We start from the raw sequence: 19,587 nt of genomic DNA, 5'->3' as shown, positions 1-19,587 counted from the left end.
TCAATTGCAAATTTATGTTGTAATTTTATGATTGATAGATTTATTGTAGCTTTTAGAAAATTGGCTAACAATCCTTGTTGAACCAGCCAGATAAGCTATCAATTGCAAATTTGCGTTGCAATTTTACAATTGATAGATCAATTCTTGCTTGTAGCAAATTGGCTAACAATCCTTGTTGCTCAAAGCAGATAAGCTATAAATTGCAAATATACGTTGCAGTTTTAAGATTGATAGATCAATTCTAGCTTGTAGCAAATTGGCTAACAATCCTTGTTGCACCAAGCACATCAATTGCAAATTTGAAATAAATTGGAAGATACATGTATAATATGCGGACCAAAAAGACTTATGAATTGGTCATAAGTTTCTTGAAATGCCCTAACAGACATGAATGATCACCTATAACAAGAAAGATGATATTACAAATTTCATTTTTATTCAGTGGTACAATTTAAAAAAAAAAGTTAAAACAGTGCATTTTGTAAAAGAAGCAGAAGGGTGTGTCTCCCTTTACTTTCCCGTTTAATCAACCTTGTCTGGTTTAACCAACCTTGTGTAGCTTTTCAAGCACCCTCATAGATGTCCACTGCGTCTGGATATCCCCCGTAGTGGACACGGACGGAGACTCTAAGATGGACAACACACAGTCCTTATGAATGGTCAAGATACGGTTGAGATGGCGTGGTAACAGGCTTGACCACCACCTGTCTGATATGAAAATATTCATTATAATGTAAATAAAAAACGGTAAAACAAATTTGTGAATTGACCCTATAAAACTTAATAGTGGCACTTTACTCAAGGGAAATTCTCATATGCTAATCAATAAATATTAATAATGATATGCATCATTCATATTAACGCTTAATACATTTTTTTAAAGCTCTTATCTGGACTTTAGCATGGTTAACCTGATAGGGCACTCAAGCGTTCAAGGAATTCCTTCCTACCAGGTACTCATGTACATGTACTATATCTGGGTGGAGTGTGGCAATATAGATAAATGCCTTGCCAAAGAGCAGGGGAGCTGTAGTAGGATTTGAACCCAAGACCTTGTGGTTCAAAGTCTAGAGAGTTGCACACTGAGTCACAACCCCTATGCAATATACACTTTTGAGTTGCATATGATTTTATTCAATTTTTACTAATCTGCTTCTCTGATTTTTCATATTTATTTTTAAAGGAAAATGAAACCTATGGAACAAGATAGCCTGTGATAAAATGGAAAAATCAAAGAAACAGATGAACAAAAGTTTGAGAAAAATTGAATAAATAATAAGTTATGAGCATTTGAAGTTTAGATCATTATCATAATGTAGATCCTCCAGTTGGTAATGCGACAAAGATATGCGATGTCACTTGTGAACAACTTTCCCATTACTTTTCTTTATATTTCACTTAAACTGCCTCTTTTATCACATCTATCAGTAGATCATGCATTCCTTCTATAGGAGGGCATGTAATACAGATTTTTCAAGAATATATTATGGATAAAAGGTTTGTATCACCATATGAAAGAACAAAAAAAAGACATTTTAGGGGCAGGCATTTTATAGTCCCTCACAGGTAAAGTTGTTCACATGTGACATCATACATCTTTGTCACATTGCCAACTGGAGGATCTCCATAGCATTAGTGATTGCAATATTCAAATGCTCATAATTTTCTCATCATTTGTCTGATTTTTCTCAAACTTTCTTTGATCTTATGCTTTGATTTTTCTCTTTCCACACAAGCCCACTTGTTCCAAAGGTTTCATTTTGCTTTAATAGAAAAAATAGTTTGTAAGATTTAACATTTGTTTAAATAAATAATTTAATGATTCATAAATTCATAATGATCGTAAAAGCTTTGGACCTTAAGACAAAGCAAGTATATGTAATACAACAAAGACAACAATGATCTTATGAGTGAAAATTAAGGTATACCTATTGTTTCCTCTGCATCTGCTGATAGATTGAGCAAGGCCTTCCCCATTTGAAGAATGGTTTGTCTGCACCACTGTTGGGAAGGATGGCTGAGAGCGGGACATTCCATTATTAAGAGGTAGAGTCTAAGGCTTTCAGATACTGGGTACACCGAGGGGTGTTTCTGCAGGGTGGGGATGAGGTGTGAGTTGATGATCCCTGAAATCTATGATAGTGAAATATAAAGGAGGAAAATAAAGGAGATTAATACTGTATAACAATATCATATATAAGAAATAGAGATAGAAAGAGAGAAGGGGGGGGGGGGGGAAGGGGGAAAAAATGAAGATTTGAAATCGATGAAAGTAAGTAGATGATAATCATTAAATCAACACATCTAAAGAAAAAGAGAGCGAGCGGGGAAGTATATTAGAAAGAGAAATTGGACAAAGGAAATTATGAGTGATAGAAAGAGAGTTAAAAAGAAAGGGGGACAAAATAAAAGTACATGTATGGGTATCATAGATGAGAGGGAGAAAGAAAGGGGGAGAACCCCTTAACCCCAGTCAGTTGGGGGGGGAGGGGGGTGGACTCTCTACCGCTGTATGTGTGATCATGTCCGAAATCACCACGCATGACAACCGTGGTATAATCTACAAAGCTGCATAGTCTATTCTTTTAAATTATATACATGATTTCATTTAGTACACAATTTTATGCTTAACTTATCCCTGAAACCAGACTGTTTGCTCCCAATCAATGTGTTTCTGCAGTTCAAGTGATGTAAACATGATTGTATGGTTCACTTGAGTGTTGTGAACACCTGACATCACTTCATGCTGACCTGTTCAACAAACTAATTTTTAGATCCATGACTCTCTAAACTCTTTACCTCTTTAAACTTTGACAAAATACATGAGAAATGGTGAGAGAGAAGAGAAAAGCTAGACAAAAAATAAAATACATGAGAAACGATAGAGGAGGGAATGGATGAGAGAAAGAAAAAAATACATATCAAGACATAAAGGAAATAAATGCAAAAATGTTAAAATGAGGAAGTGAAAGTAAATATAAATCGGATTTAATACTTTATACTTAGTGATTATTTATTCTATTAGCTCCGGGTACCACCATAAACATCTAATTATACTGTATCCAAGAATAAGAATGCCTCTTCACTTTATTAATAAAAGGTAATTAGCATGGGTTGACTGCTTCAACATATCATTAATCCTACTTCTATTCATGAGAATTACATTTAGTATTACAAATTATCTGTTGTTTGCCCAGGGTGGCCCCAATAACTGAAACAAGAAAAAAAGTATCTTATATTAAAGAGAAATACCAGTAGTTGCAATAAACACTGATTTCATGAGTAAGTCTGTAAAACAAAGCTTAATTTTCAGTATATCATCGAGAATCTAGATCTGGTACAGTTACATAAACTGAACTTTGTGAAATCTTGAAATCTACGCTGAAAAATGTTCACACTGAAGATCACCAACACAGATAAGTGCACATGGGACAGTGTAAGATTGTTGCTTTGAATGTCGGGCCCGACGCTTTACCCTAATCCTGTGCTTATTTGATGATTTCTCAGCAATTACACAATTTCTTCCAGAATCCTTTGGCACATATGTTTTATTTATATAAACAGACACTTTGGTGGTCATTTCATTGGGTTCTGTACTAACTCATTTTGATATCGTTACCGCAACTGGAATTTACATGTACCTTTAATGATATGTAATTAGCATAGTTTGGCAGTATCAAAAGCTGACTGCTTGACAATACTGAATAAAAATTCCTTCTTAATATTACTGATAATAAATCATTCACCCAGATTGGTCCCATTAATAGACAATAATATCACATTCTTCCAGAATGAAAGTGAATATCAATAAGAACGCTATGAAATGTCATTATCCCGGAGCATGGTACCCCCACTGACAGAATATTGATTCTGCTCCCCCTAATATCCTGTATGTCTTGACATAACTGAAACTGAAAATGACCCTGTGATCAACATCTAATCAAACTTGAATCTGATGCAGTCACATGATAACCTTAAAAAAATAAACCATAGATTATTTAGTGCCTACTGACAATTCTTCAAAATACACAGTCGAGTTCACTCTTCACACCTTAATTATTCTCCACAATAGACGAGACTAACATTTTCTCAAACCATATTTTGCAAACTCGATCATATTGTGTTGATCATTTTGAAGACTAGAATGATGTGGTTAGTGTTGAAAATGGCTACATGTGTCTTGTATTTGATGTTCATTCTCGTTACGAGGAGTGTTGCCATTGATGCCATAGGACACCTTAAATGTGCTCCCTCAAATACTACAGCCATATGCTCACATCTGAACCTCACATCCGTACCCCAATCTCTACCAGACACCTTGGAAGTACTGGACCTGTCATATAACAAACTCACAGCACTTCATAATGAGTCCTTTGAAAGGTACAACCTGATTCGGACTCTGAATATCGCTCATAATTTCATCGAAGTCATAGAAGGTGATTCTTTTGGGAATCTCCAAAGACTTGAGAAGATCATTCTGAACAACAACGCCATAAGGGAAGTGCCTCCAGTTTTGTTCATAAACAATCCGAATATTTCAACTTTGATTCTGTCTCACAACAAACTCTGGAAGATTCCGTATTTGAGTGGACTCTGCTACAACAAGACATCACAAGGAATAATTCGATTTCCTGAGTTGAGATACATAATAACCCTGATTGATTTTTCAAACAACAACTTGACATCAGTCGGAGAAAGAGATTTCGCATCTTTCAGTAAATGCTCTATCTCTCAATTCAATCTGGGATATAATAAGCTGGCAAGCCTTCCCAAAAGAGTGTTTTCCAAGTTTGCTTTAGTCAAAATATTTGATGGGAAGCACATAAACCTTGACAAGTTTGAAGTTTCTTCCTTCTTAGGAATTCAGAATATAAAGGAGATGATACTGGAAGGATCACAAATTAAATTTCTGATTCCATTGAATGATTCAGCCGGTATCTTACAAGAGCAATTTCCTAAAATTGTTAAATTATGTTTGAATAACAATAGAATAGAACATGTTCCTAACAATGCCTTCCTTGGGTTTAAGTACCTGAAAATCCTTGATTTAAGTGAGAACGGGATAGTTGCTGCTTCAAACAAATCTTTCTGTAAAATGACAATGCTGAAAGCACTGAATCTGTCTTATAACAAAATCAAAGAATTATCGAACGGTGCTTTTGCTTGTCTTAAAAAACTAGAAGATATCACCTTGGCAGGAAACAGATTATACAACTTTGACCCTGCATGGTTTACTGGTTGCAAATCACTAAAGAATCTGAATCTTTCCAACAGCGTGATCAATGAAATTGAATATGGTCCCTGGAGCACAACCAACTTGCACACACTTGATTTATCCCATAATAACCTTAAGTCAATAGACAGATTTATGTTTGCAGGTTTATCTCGGTTGAAGATTTTGAGATTAGAATGGAATCAACAATTAAAAAAAATTACTCATGATACCTTCAAAGAAATGACAGAGCTTAAAACTCTCAAAATGCAGACTATAGGAAAATTTGTTCTGAATGGTACTCTAGCTGACATGAGGCATCTTACTTACTTTGACTGCTCCTTTGCTACGTACAAGGTAGAAGTTGCCTCTGCGCACCAATTTTCAAACACCTCAGCATTAATAACATTGAAAATGAGTTACTCTCATATATCTTCTCATGATATCATTAATGAGGAAACAAACGAATCATTATTCGAAGGACTGATATCACTTCTCACTCTTAGATTGAAAGGAAATAACCTCAGAGGCTTGCCAAATGTGTCTTCAATATTTTCTCCTCTACGGAAGATAAAGAGGCTAGATTTATGCAGTTGTAACCTGCAAAGGATTCCATCACAGGTATTTAAGAACATGACTGGACTCTATGAACTTCGACTGAATTCAAATTACATTGAGTACATACATGAGCATGCATTCCAAAATATGCGAAAGTTGAAAAGCCTACTTCTGCAATTCAACAGAATAAATTCAATAAGTAAGAATTTGTTCAAAGGCACAACTAATCTTAGATGGTTATACCTACACGAAAACAAGATAACGACAATTGCTCCTGGTACAGTAATGCCAACACACTTTTTAAGGGTAGATATATCTGGAAACAAATTGGCATGTAACTGTGAGCTAGCTTGGTTTGTAAACTGGGCACATACTTCTAACAATGTTAGCTTTGCCCACCAGAATAAAACTCTATGTTCCAGTAATTCATTCAGTGATCTTGAGAACAAACCACTTTGGTCATTTCATCCTGAAGAATACTGTGGAATCAACATCATTCTTGTTACTGGTGTTTGTATTGCTATTACAGCCATGCTGTTTCTCTCTCTTCTGGTATATTATAAGCGCTGGTGGTTCAACCACAAGATATTCCTCCTTAAACTAGCTGTCACTGGCTATGATGAAATCACAGAGGATGCTGATCCAGATGACTATGAATACCAGCTTAACATCATGTTCCATGAAGATGATACAGAGTGGGTTAATGAAAACCTAAAGCCTGCACTGGAAGAACGGATGCCCCATCTGCAGAACGTAGCCTTCGGAGACGAGGCCCTTCATCCAGGGATGTACTATCTCAATGCCTTATATCACAACCTTGATAACAGCTTCAAGACAGCCTTGTTGATAAGTAACAAGTCAGTGGATGATGCTTGGTTCATGACCAAACTACGGATGGCTGTTGAGCATGTGAATGACACCAAGTTAGACAAGATCATTTTGATTTTCCTGGAGGACATCCAAGAAGCCAATTTACCATATCTTGTAAGACTTTTGCTTAGCAGGAACAAACCTTATTTATTGGTTACAGAAGATGAAGATGGCCAAGAGCTGTTCTGGGCTCAGCTTGAAAAAGAAATGAGGGCAAACAAGGTTATCAACAGTGTAATCCCAATTTGAACAAGAGGTTGCTATGTCACATTAGATAGTAGATATCTGTTCAGGGAGTTCCTGAAGGGTTTATACTTTGTCCGTATTTGCTTATTTAAAATTACTATAGCATTGGAGGTTTTTAAAGAATGAGATATCATTCTTTTTTCAATGTCCTCAATTTTTGAAGCATGATATTGCCTTCATGATTTTAAAGGTAAATTGCCAATTTGTCTATTGCCAACTCATCCACTCATCACATGGTCTACCTACAGTCGAATGCCATTTCGCCCACCAACATTCCGTCTATCAACCATTTCGTTGGTGTTCATCTGAACCGTCGTATCAGTCAATTTTGGTAAAAAATAAAAATTGATTATGAGATTTTTGTAGAATATGAAATTACAAGTCCTATTCTATTCATAACTAAATATCTAACGTTAGACAGCAATTTATTGTAGTTTCTAAGATATGTATTTTCACAGCGATGCCATGCAAATTGTTGATAAAATGCACAAATCTCATAGGAACATGTACATACTGTAGCAAAGCAAACAACAGCTTGAGATGCAATTTGCAAATGAGCAGCGCGGTCAGTCAAACTGTCGTATCGGCACTGCATTGACTTTGCACATGAAAAAGAGAGTTTTGACTGACCACGCGCATTGAAATCACGATCAGGGTTATTGTATTGCCTGTGGCATTGTTATACAGGGAAAATATAAACCACTCCAACTGAAATTACAAGCATGTAGCTGTTTAGCGATATTTTCTCTGATCCTTGGTTTTGTATAAAAATAAACATACCAATGTCAAGCAATTGTCTTGGTCTTTCGAACCATGTATGTTTCTAGCAATGAATATGTTGTAAGGCAGGGAAACTATTAAAGTGTGAAAATTGTACAGTAAACTTTGGAGTCGATTTTCTCTGACATGGGTTTGCTATAATAAACTCATTGGTCCAATCATCAATTTGTCTCAGCACCAGTTTGTCTATGACCTATTTGTCCCATAACCACTTGGTCTAATATTTATTTCATTTTCTTTCATTTCGCCCAATCAACACTCAGTCCAATTTGACCAAATGTTATACAGACTAAATGCCTGTTTGACCAACTGGTTATTAGACAAAATGGTGAATGGACAAAATGACAATTGACCATGTGGATAGTGGACAAACTGATGGTAGACCAAATGATAGTAGACGAGTTGCTAATTGGACAAATTGGCATTGGACCAATTGGAAATAAACCATTTCAAAATGTAATGTAATGTATGAAAGTTAGGGTGCTTTCATGTACAGTGTATTGTCTTTGTCTATTATGTTCCTAATATGTCTTTGTATAAAACTTAGTTTAGAAGCATAAAGTTGAATAGGAAGAAACTTTGTACATAATGATTCTTATTCAGTTTGTCTGAGTTCAAATTACATGTAGTTTTATAGAGAGTCAAAATTTAATATAGATAAATCCACAATGCTTCATTGAGATGCACCTATCATTACTATCATGTGATGGAATGAGATTGTCTTGAGTTTTGGAGATGTTCGTAAATCCTGTGATAGAATAGTTAAGATGATGGGCATATCCCAACAAAATGTAGTGAATTTATACTCGAGTACTTTCATTTTAAACATTTGGATTCTTGATTCATGAATCTAAATAATTTTATACATGTGTTTCTAAAAGATTTATATAAACATTTGTAATGCCATGATATCTATCATGAAAAGGTGCTAATGGTGTAGTTAAGAAAAGAAAGGAAATGGCAACATACTAATGAGGAGAAAGAGTTACAAGCAGATTAAAAGATGAAATACAGACTTTTGCAATATGATAGTGCTTTAACTGGTTCTTATTGACTAAAATTTCAACAATTAAGTAAACTGGTGAGAGCATTTAATGCTGATACTTGAAGAAAAGAAATTCTTCCAACTTCAAAAAATAAATAAATAAAAAAAATGCATCACTAATGGTCTGCAAAATGAATATTGACATTATTTAGATCTAACTCTATCTAACCATAACCTCTCTTCCAACAATAGGGACAGTATTTTTCTGATTTATGTTAAATCAAAAGGGAAAATCCAGTTTTTTTACTTTTCATGTGAAAATTCTTGCAAAATGGAATGTGTTTTGCTCAGAACATTTACTATGAAAAATCAGAATTTTCATTAAAGGTCAAGTCCACCTCAGAAAAATGTTGATTTGAATCAATAGAGAAAAATCAGACAAGCACAACGCTGAAAATTTTATCAAAATCGGATGTAAAATAAGAAAGTTTTGACATTTCAAAGTTTCGCTTATTTTTAACAAAATAGTTATATGAACGAGCCAGTTACATCCAAATGAGAGACTCGATGATGTCACTCACTCACTATTTTTGTTTTTTATTGTTTGAATAATACAATATTTCAATTTTTATGAATTTGATGATAAGGACCTCCTTGCCTGAAGCACAATATGTAAAAATAATGGAATTCCACGTGTTCAGGGAGGAATGAGACTTCATTTCACATGATAATGACTAGAAAATCAAAATATTTCATATAATAAAATACAAAAGAAATAGTGAGTGATGTCATCATTTCCCTCATTTGCATACCGATCGAGATGTGCATATAACTGTTTTGTGAAATGAAGTGAAACTTTGAAATGTCATAACTTTTTTATTTTACATCCGATTTTGATGAAATTTTCAGTGTTATGCTTGTTGAATTTTTCTCTTTTTATTCAAATCAAGTTTTTGTTGGGGTGGACTTGTCCTTTAAGATTAAGAGGCAAATATCAGTAGTTGCAGTAAACTCTGATTTCATGAGAAAGTCTGTAAAACTAGGCTTAATTGTCAGTATATCATCGAGGATCTAGATCTGGTACAGTTACATTAACTGAACTTTGTGAAATCTTGAAATCTACGCTGAAAAATGTTCACACCGAAGATCCCCAACACAGATAAGCGCACGTGGGACAATGTATAATTATTGCTTAGGGCGTCGGGCCCGACGCCCTACCCGATTCCTGTGCTTATTTGCTGATTTCTCAGCAATTACACAATATCTTCCAGAATTCTTTGGCACATGCGTTTTATTTATACAAACAGACACTTTGGTGGTCATTTCATTGGATTCTGTACGAACTCATTTTGATATCGTTACCAAAACTAGCATTTACCTTTAAGTGTAAAATTGAATTAGTGGTTTTCAGAAACGGAAAAAAAATCTCCATCCCAGGTAGTGCTGGCATTACAGCATGTTTCTTTGTTTCACGCTGCATGATGTGCATGTATATCAAGCTTACTAGTTTGCATAATACCTAGTTCACACTTTGACGATTCGCACCGCAATTATAATTATGCTCTTATTCGTGTCATAATTATCAGGAAATATTAGATCATATCAGAACAATTTTGAATGGTTCAAAAATTTTTGCGATCAGTAACGAAAGGCCAGTCATGGCGATTGTAACAGATCGCATGACAGTGGGAACAGGGCATTAAAGTCATTTTGACCGATGCACATACCAATGCACATGTACACAATACGGGTCATATTTGAACATAACCAACAATTATTAAATTCTATATGAAACAACCTTAGACGAGTCTGTTCAATTTTATTTTTTGGGGATGTACCTGTTTCCCAACATTTCTTTGTTGTGGTTTATTCTATATTATCACATTTTTGGGTCTATCTGTGGTGGGATGAAGGGAAAGAAGGAAAACACAATACAAAAAAGAAATTCATACCAACATATGAAAAAAACAGGATCTCCAGTAATTGATGGAGAACTGGCTTCCCTGGGAGAAGGAAGGAGAGAGGAGAAAAGAGGAGAGGTAAGAAGAGAGAAATAAAGAAAGAGGTGATGAAACAGAGACAGGAAAATATGAAACTTGGGGGGAGAGAAAAAACAAATTTGAAACAAGTATGTATCAAGTGATCACGATGCACCCAAAATGTACGCTTACCATTTTAATAATGTCCATCTTTCCAGAGAGGCATTCAAATGCTGATCTCGCTGCATCCAAGTCAATGCCATGCTTATCATTACATTGAGCAAGATAGAAATGATCATCATTCCTTTAACAAAGACAAAACATAGAAACTTTGTCAAAACTATGATTTAAGATAATTAATTAAAGGACAATTCCACCCCAACAATCCACCAATCATAGCACTGAAAATTTCATCAAAATTGGATGTAAAATAAGAAAGTTATGATAATTCAAAGTTTTGCTTGATTTCACAAAACAGTTATATGCACATTATGGTCAGTATGCAAAAGAGGAGACTGATGACATCATCCACTCACTATTTCTTTATTATTTTATTACATGAAATATGAAATATTCTTTTTTTATCCTTATTGCCAAGTGAAACGACTAATTCCTCTCTGAACATGTAGAATTAGTATTGTTTAACACTAAATGATTGTCAAATTGGTCCTTATTGTCAAATCTATAACAAGTGGAATGATCAAGTGTTGCTCTTTTCAATATGATATCAATGACAACTTTCACTGATTAATATCCTGCATTTACATGTAGGTTACTTTACTAATTTTCTAAATTGGTATGTGTACTTGTTTTGTTTTTTAACCCATGTATTGAAATACCATTCGTTTAGAATGAAACCATGGACTTGGTCTCTCTATGTACATATTATATCATTGTCTTGAACTTAAATTAAGTCAAGATGAAACAATATTATTCCTTACCCAACAAAGAAAGATGCATTGAGGTAGGGCAGAGAGGAGAGCTTCATCTTTAAAGTCTCCATTGCTTTTGGTTGACTCAATCAGAGACTTCTTGGAGCAAATCTTTGGTTAGAACTACTGGCTCAGTGCCTGGTATATTAGTATTATATCATCATCATTCATCATCATCATCATCCTCATCATCATCATCATCATCGTTGTCATCCTCCTTCCCATCATCATCATCATCACCATCATCGTCATCCTCCTCCTCCTCATCATCATTATTCCTTACCCAACAAGGAAAGAGGCGTTGAGGCAGGGTGGGGAGGAGAACACCATCTCTAGAGTCTGAATTGCTTTAGAAGGACTTGAAGGAGCATAGTCAGAGACTTCTTGGAGCAAATCTTCGGTTAGAACAACAGGCTCCGTGTTAGGAAGAGCTTCCCTGAAGTCAAGAGGATGATTGCAGTCCTAATAAAATTTCAATTTGTGGGGAAAAATTATCATTTATTCATTCATCTTCACTATTTATTTATTCAAGACAAAAATAAACGGCCGAGAGACTGTAAATACATATACATGAATCTGCCAAAGTCAAATCATTTGGGACACCAGAAATTTGTTAGGCTTATGCAAAATGTCTCTAAGATAGTAAGAAGATCGTAACACATGTTTGCATTTTCTGGTATGAAAAATGCTCTGATTAAGCAATTACTTGACTTATAGAAGGTCACTAAAGTGGAGTATACACTATTGGGCTTTCGACAAGAAAAAAAAGCAATAAATTCATTTTTATAGTAAAAAGAAACAAGTTGACAGTCCTTAATATCCAAATCACTTGAAGAGAATTGTAAACTTACATCCCCTCTTAAGACGGTACAAAACGAGTGGTCTCCTCCAGCAAAGATGGACCCAATAATAGACCTTGTTTCCTCCCCATTAGAATATCCCTCAGAACTGTTCTTTGCTTTCCATGGACCAGGCACAAGAGTTGCACAAGACCTGGAACTATCGTTGTCAAGTCCAAGCTGGCCTTTGCTTCCTTGACCAAAGGAGTAGAACCGACCAGTGCGCCCCTCCAGGACCAGAGTGTGTTTCCTGTATGGTGGAGATGGAGATGAGAAGATGGGGGAAGAGGTTTATATTTAGTTGGTATACTTCTCTGATAGTCTAAGACACCGTTCTCATTACACTTTCTAAAACTAGTTTACTGAAAACCGGTTCAGGAAACCAGTTAAGAGGATCGCTTTGCTAGCGTTCCTATTTGATCACCTGAAAGTGGTTTTCAAAATCAACTCTACGTAAACATAACTTTTAGGTTGTTTCTTTGTACTGCCTGCTCTACTTCATTAAGTGCTTTTCAGTGCCCACAAATTTGCTCCCTGCTTTAGATGCAAGTATTTCAATAGCTTAAAACAGGTGTCACGGAGAGTGGAAATGACTACTCTGTTTGAAAAAATTCTCCCTTTATCACCTTCAACAAGCAACATGTGTCATCTCACTGCCCAGAAAGTAATACCCCCACATTGCCATGCTTAGTGTTTCATGATGGATCTAACAGTGATTTTCATTGACTATTTGTTATAAGCTACTGAAATCCTTGCATCTGATTTGCTATGAACAAATTAGTCACTGAAAATCATTGACGTGATAATTCATGAAATGCTCAACTGTTTTTACCTTCCACAAGCAACCTGGGTGATCTCACTGCCTAGGAAGTCAAGGACCTTCCTCGGGTTGATCTCATCGCTGTGTGACCCATGACCTAGCTGACCGTCTGACCCTTGGCCGAAGAGGAAAAGTCCACCCGACTGCAAAACAAGATGTCATTATCATATTCATCAAAATCATGTTGATGAGAATGACAATCATGATATTCATTTGCATCATCATCATCATCATCACCAACACCACCACCACCACCATCATCAAAACCTTTCATAATCATCAACATTATACACTCCACACCATAATAAAATATTCAAATAAATGTTGTTGCTTTCCTATCATAATTGGACAGTGGTTTGTTTTCTACAATAACAATAAATACAATTGTGCACTTGTTTCTTTTGATGATCCATCTGGCCTCCAAAAACATTTTTTTTTCTATTTATAAAATCACTTTTAAAACAAAATAATGGATTCCTTAAAATCTATTTCAAGAAATTGATTTCACAAAGGACCTTTATCATAATCAAATAGTAATTTTGAAGAGATGATAAATTTACACTTTGGCATTTTAGCATAAATACCAATAAAATATTTGCTTGTAATATACATACAAGATCATCAAATTAAATTTCCCTAAAAAAGTGATTTTTTTTTGTCTCAACCATAACTAACTTCTGTACTAATTTTGTACAAATAAAGAGGACTTACTGATGTGAGCATGGCTGTATAGTTCTGACCACAGGCAATATATTTTACTCTCTGAGTTTTCAGATTCTTTAGTAGAGTTGGATGGACTCTATCTGCAATGGAAACATATAAAAGGAAGTAAAAAGTACATAACCCTCAATTGCTATGTTGCCTTGGAAAATCTGAATGCCATGTTCAACAATCACACCAACGTAGTGAATTCCAGACGGATAAAACCTATGGGCCCTAAAGACAGGAAGAAATGAGAGACAATGAAATGAATGGAAATGAAATGAGAGACAATGAAATGAATGGAAATAAAATGAAAGACAATGAAATGAATGGAAATGAAATGAAAGACAATGAAATGAATGAAAGTGAAATGAATGAAAATGAAATGAATCAAAATGAAAAGTAAATAAATTGATCTGAAATGAAATGAGAAATGGAATGTATTAAAATGAATGAAAATGAATTGCAAGAAGAAAATTGAAATGAAATGAATATAAAATGAAAGAAGATGAAATAAATAAAAATAAAATGAAATTAATAAAAACATAATGAAATGGACAAAAAGTAAATCAAATGAAATGAATGGATGAAAATGAAATGTCTCACCTTCTGTCGTTCCAAGGCCCAGTTGACCGCAGTTGTTCTTGCCCCACCCAAACACAGCTCCGGAGATGGAGAGGGCGAAGGAATGCCACCCCCCGCAAGCCAACCTCCTGATCGGGACACCCGGGAGAGAGGAGAGCAGCTGTGGGTGATCCCTGTACAGAGTTCTTCCGGGGACTCCGATGCCAAGCTGCCCGAAGGAATTGTCGCCCCACGCATATATCCTGCCATCTGTCACACAAACAGGGTAACAAGGACATATATAAAGGGAGCATTTCATGAGACAGAGTTGGTGATTTTCACTGACTATTTGTTATAAGCTACTGAAATACTTGCACCTGATTGGCCTTGAGCAAATCTTTTAGTGAAAATCACAGGCAAAATGCTTCAGGAAAAGCTCCCAAGATATTTTGTTCAAAGATAAGCTTTCATATTCATAATTCTTAAAGCTTACAAGGTCCATAATGAATGGAGATTGTTCTCTTTATTATGTCATGAAATGGACTGTAAAGGAGTTGAAGATTTGTAAAGCTTGCCTGCATAGTATCGAGATGAAATTTAGAAGTAGTAATAAGTTCTACCAAAAGAAAATAGACCATAAAAATGCAACTGACAAGGCAAAACCCTATAAAGTTAAAATATAAACTGTACAGGCCTACACTACTTTGGATTATTTTCTGCTTGACATTATCATGGAAAGTTCTAGGCCCCGTCTAACAAAGAGTTATGATTGATCCAATCAATCGTAACTCTATGGAAATCCATCAGTGTCATAATTTTTTCTACAGGAAATGTGCGAAATGTCCTTGGTAAACAAAGAACACACCGAACTGTCAAGAAATCAATGAATTTATGGATATACATTCATATCTAGAAAAAAAATTTGAGCAAACATGCATTGAATATGTTGACTTTGCTGGCTTTCCATAGTCGCGATTGATCAGATCAATCGCAACTCTTTGTAAGACGGGCCCCTGCTTATACAAATGTCATGGCACTTCATTACAGCATAGTAAGAAGAATAATAGTAATCATATTTGGCATATTCATCAGTGGGTAAAAATGGGGACTTGACACATGCTGTCCTATCATGTCAGATACTGGGAAAACTTAATATTGTATAGAACCACTTTTAATAGTTTTGACATTCCAATATACATTTATTATTTTTTGCAGCTTTTTTTTTAAACAGATTTTAAACAATTTTTTTTTACCTCTTGTAAGAGCCATTGAGTGCAAGGATCCACACGCTACTTGTGCAACCTGACATGATGACAAACTCTTCAACAGTCTATTAGATTTGCAAAGAAAATAATAAACAATCATAAAAATAACAACTATCATAGATAAAGAATCAACAACAAATCCCACCGTTATGATGAGATACAATTTTTTAATGCTTTTAACTTCGAATTATGACCAATTGTTGCTAAAGATTAAATCATGATTCTTTCCTATAAGTTCAAGTTCACCCAAATCATTCATAATTGTCTGGGAATGATAGCTGAAGTATTTTGAAGAATTTTTCCTCATTATGAAAGCAAAAGGAAACAAAATAGTAAACATAAGATATATACAATATAAACAGAAATTTTGAATTTTGATCTAAAGTTAAACCCGACTTCAGAATGCGGGCCATATAGTACATGTTATGCAAAGATATTAATTGCTAAATCCCTAAATGAGCAATGGGCACCAAAAAGGAAATATAGATCCCAAAGAGTTACCATTTCCCTGGTATTTTACCAATAAACACACAAAATTGCCATTTTACCTCGGTTTTCTTTTGTCCTCTCTACCTCCAGAAGACATACCACACTGACCTCGGTCATCACGACCCCAGCCTAGAACTTGACCTCGGTCGGTGACTGCCAAGGTATGGTCATTTCCACAGGAGATTTGAGTGACCACCAAGGTATCAGTGGCAGGCACCTGAGCTGGAATATGACGAAAGTTGGGAAAACAGAAATAAGACAAAGTCATATGTGCCAACATTTTAAATGAAAAATCTTAGAGAAACAAAGACATTTTTTTCAAGGCAAATTACAAACTAAAAGTTACTAAAGCAAAACTTACTTTTGCTATAAAAAGATGTTATTTTCTATCTATATTATTACAAGCAATTAGCGGACTTCCTGATTGGTCTCATCCAGGATCAGGCACAAGCAAAGATTCAGATCCACCTGGATTAGACACAATAATGTTTAGGGGCCTACTTTAAACAAGATGACCCCTGAAATGGTATTCAGCCTGGAAGTATCCACCACTATCCCACATGGTGCATTCTACAACCAGTTCATCTACTAACTAACCATTTCATCAATTGTCACTTACATGCACCTCTGTTACTACTTCTCTAATATCCAGTTATGCTACACAAAATTTGTCTAATGTCTAGTTGGTCTAGTATCATGTTGTCTATAGATGGCTGTTTATAAACTAAATATCCGTCAGAGGAAAAACAATATTATATTAAAATAGAAGTTTGGAAATTAGCATTAGATTAAATGAAAATGAAAATTAGATTACTAGAAAATTGGACCAAGTGACAGGTAGACCAAATGGTTAAAGGGGAATAAAAATTTTGGAACAAGTTGGCTTCTGTGTAAACACAAAAATCAAAGAATAAGATCAAAGCAAGTTTAAGACAAATAATGAGAAAGGTTATGAGAATTTGAATATTGCTATGGAAATCTTCATGTTGGCAATGTGACAAATATTTGTGATGTCACATGTGAACAACTTTCCTTTTGATGGACTATAAAATACTCTGAATATGTCTATATTTGCTTTTTCTTGGGGTGATACTTAGGGTGATACTTCAAATGCTCATAAATTTCTTATCATTCATTCAATTTTTCTCAAACTTTCGTATATCCGTTTCTTTGATTTTGCTGTTTTTGCACAAGCTATCTTGTTTCAAGGGTTTCATTTCCTTTTATAGTCTAAGCTGATGGTAGACCAAGCGGGTGTAGCTGGTATGATGTTTGACCATCTGCTTGTAGAGTAAGTGGACACCAACCCCGGGGTTGGTACCTACCAAGCTCAGATCCAGACCTCTCCTGGCCCAACTGGCCCCGATCGTTGGCACCACATGTCATGACAGTGCCATCTTGCAGGAGAACACAGGTGTGACGAAGTCCACAACTGATCTCAAGGACTTGGTTACCAGCTAGAGAAGAAATCTCTTTGGGGGACGTGATAGAGCTAACATCATCTCCTACACCAGGGATTCCCAGCTGTCCATCCTGAGCGCATCCCCAACTGAATACTGACATGCTTCTGCGAGGCAGTGATAAAGATAATTTTTCAAAATATGGTTATTACCATTTTTAAGTCATTTGGATCTATATAGAGAAAATGTTACTATACATTGCCTGACCTTCTATAGTCCACAAATTAATTAAAGGACAAGTCCACCCCAACAAAAAGCTGATTTGAATAGGAAGAGAAAAATCAAACAAGCATAACACTGAAAATTTAATGAAAATCGGATGTAAAATAAGATAGTTATAACATTTTCAAGTTTCGCTTAATTTCTCAAAACAGTTCAATGCACATCCAGCTCGGTATGCAAATGAGGGGACCAATGACATCACCCACTCACTATTTCTTCTTTATTTTATTATATGAAATGTGAAAAATTTTGATTTTCCCGTCATTGTCATGTGAAACAAAGTTTCATTCCTCCCTGAACACATGGAATTCAGTTATTGTAACATTTTGTGGTTAAGGCAAGGGGGTCCTAATTGTCAAATTCGTAAAATTGAAATATTGTATAATTCAAACAATAAAAAACAAAAGAAATAGTGACATCATCAACTCTCTCATAGAACTGTTTTGTGAAAAATAAGCGAAATTTTAAATTGTTACAACTTTCTTATTTTACATCCGATTTTGATGAAGTTTTCAGCGTTATTCATGTTTGATTTTTCTCTATTTTAATATTTAAATCAACTTTTTTTTCTGGGGTGAACTTGACCTTTAAAAAAGAATGGAATAAATATTGATTTAGATAGCACACTTTTGATTTTAATTAGATGTACAAGGGGCTTCAAAGCAATTAAAAAAAAATAAATAAAGAAAAAGATATTAAGAAAAGGAAGAAAAAATGAAGATGAAAAAAAAGAGGCGGAAGAAAAAGTAGGAAGACTAAGAAAGGAAATACAAGGAATAGGAAGAGGAAAATGAGGAGGGAAAAAAGAAAAAGGAGACAGAGGAAGAGAGAAGTGGGGGAAAAAAGAGACAAAAAAATGATGAAAAATATGTAGAAAGAAGCAGAGAAAGGAAAAGATCAAGGGAGATAAAAAATGAAAAAGAAATTTAATTGTAGGTAATTGTGAATTAGTTTTGTGAAATTTACGAGAATAATTTGTTTGACATGATTAAATTCATGAAAAGTGTTCGGTAATACGATCCAATACCATATCTCCTTCCTCTTCTTCTTTCATTTTTTCCCCCCACTTCTGAGTGGAGTCACTCATTCAATGAACAAGGTTATGATATATGATTGGAGCCAGCGCAGTTCAGCGGAACAAATACAGAATAACCTCGTTCGTAGGATGAGTGAGACTGATAAGCTTTTGGTCTAGCTTAGCCAGGCGGCTTCTAGAGAGTAAAAATCATTTACTAACGTAAGGTTACTCTCATATGAAGCCAGGTGGGTGTTTCATAAAGCTGTTCGTAAGATAAGAACGACTTTAAGAACGACTGGTGATCCTTTCTTTGGGTAAATGGTTTATTCATTGGCGATGGTTTTGCGCGTAAGAAAGGATCACCAGTCGTTCTTAAAGTCGCTCTTAACTTACGAACAGCTTTATGAAACGGCCCACAGGTCTTCCTTATCATTGACCCACACGGCGGAAGCCAAAACCTGAAACTTTCACCCCGAGATTTCTACTTTCCTTCTAAAAGATCTAGCCCTAATTTCATGTACATGGTTAAAACTTCATTTCCGACATTGGGCAAGTCTCTTCCGTCTTTTCACAATATTTTTCTCATTTTTATAATGAATTCTTGTTCAAAAATAACGAGAGCGTAGAAATGTCGGAAATGAAGTTT

At 35.1% G+C, this 19,587-nt stretch overlaps 1 protein-coding gene across 1 annotated transcript in view; it reads right to left on the bottom strand.

Moving 5' to 3' along the window:
* Positions 1 to 19,587, bottom strand: part of LOC121431752 (probable E3 ubiquitin-protein ligase HERC4) — a 32,535-nt gene that overhangs the window by 11,201 nt on the left and 1,747 nt on the right. The window contains exons 2-12 of the mRNA XM_041629447.1: positions 17,567 to 17,808; positions 16,301 to 16,463; positions 15,741 to 15,817; positions 14,530 to 14,757; positions 13,933 to 14,024; positions 13,234 to 13,364; positions 12,414 to 12,651; positions 11,846 to 12,024; positions 10,823 to 10,934; positions 1,929 to 2,133; positions 551 to 708 (exon numbers count right to left, since the gene is read on the bottom strand). Of these exons, the coding sequence (XP_041485381.1) occupies positions 551 to 708; positions 1,929 to 2,133; positions 10,823 to 10,934; positions 11,846 to 12,024; positions 12,414 to 12,651; positions 13,234 to 13,364; positions 13,933 to 14,024; positions 14,530 to 14,757; positions 15,741 to 15,817; positions 16,301 to 16,463; positions 17,567 to 17,804 (1,821 nt within the window). The 5' untranslated portion in view covers positions 17,805 to 17,808. The remainder of the gene's footprint in view (positions 1 to 550; positions 709 to 1,928; positions 2,134 to 10,822; positions 10,935 to 11,845; positions 12,025 to 12,413; positions 12,652 to 13,233; positions 13,365 to 13,932; positions 14,025 to 14,529; positions 14,758 to 15,740; positions 15,818 to 16,300; positions 16,464 to 17,566; positions 17,809 to 19,587) is intronic.

This window comes from Lytechinus variegatus, chromosome 18 (genome assembly GCF_018143015.1).
Source record: "Lytechinus variegatus isolate NC3 chromosome 18, Lvar_3.0, whole genome shotgun sequence".
In the NCBI taxonomy this organism is placed as follows: domain Eukaryota; kingdom Metazoa; phylum Echinodermata; class Echinoidea; order Temnopleuroida; family Toxopneustidae; genus Lytechinus; species Lytechinus variegatus.
This window is presented reverse-complemented; position numbering and strand designations above follow the sequence as displayed.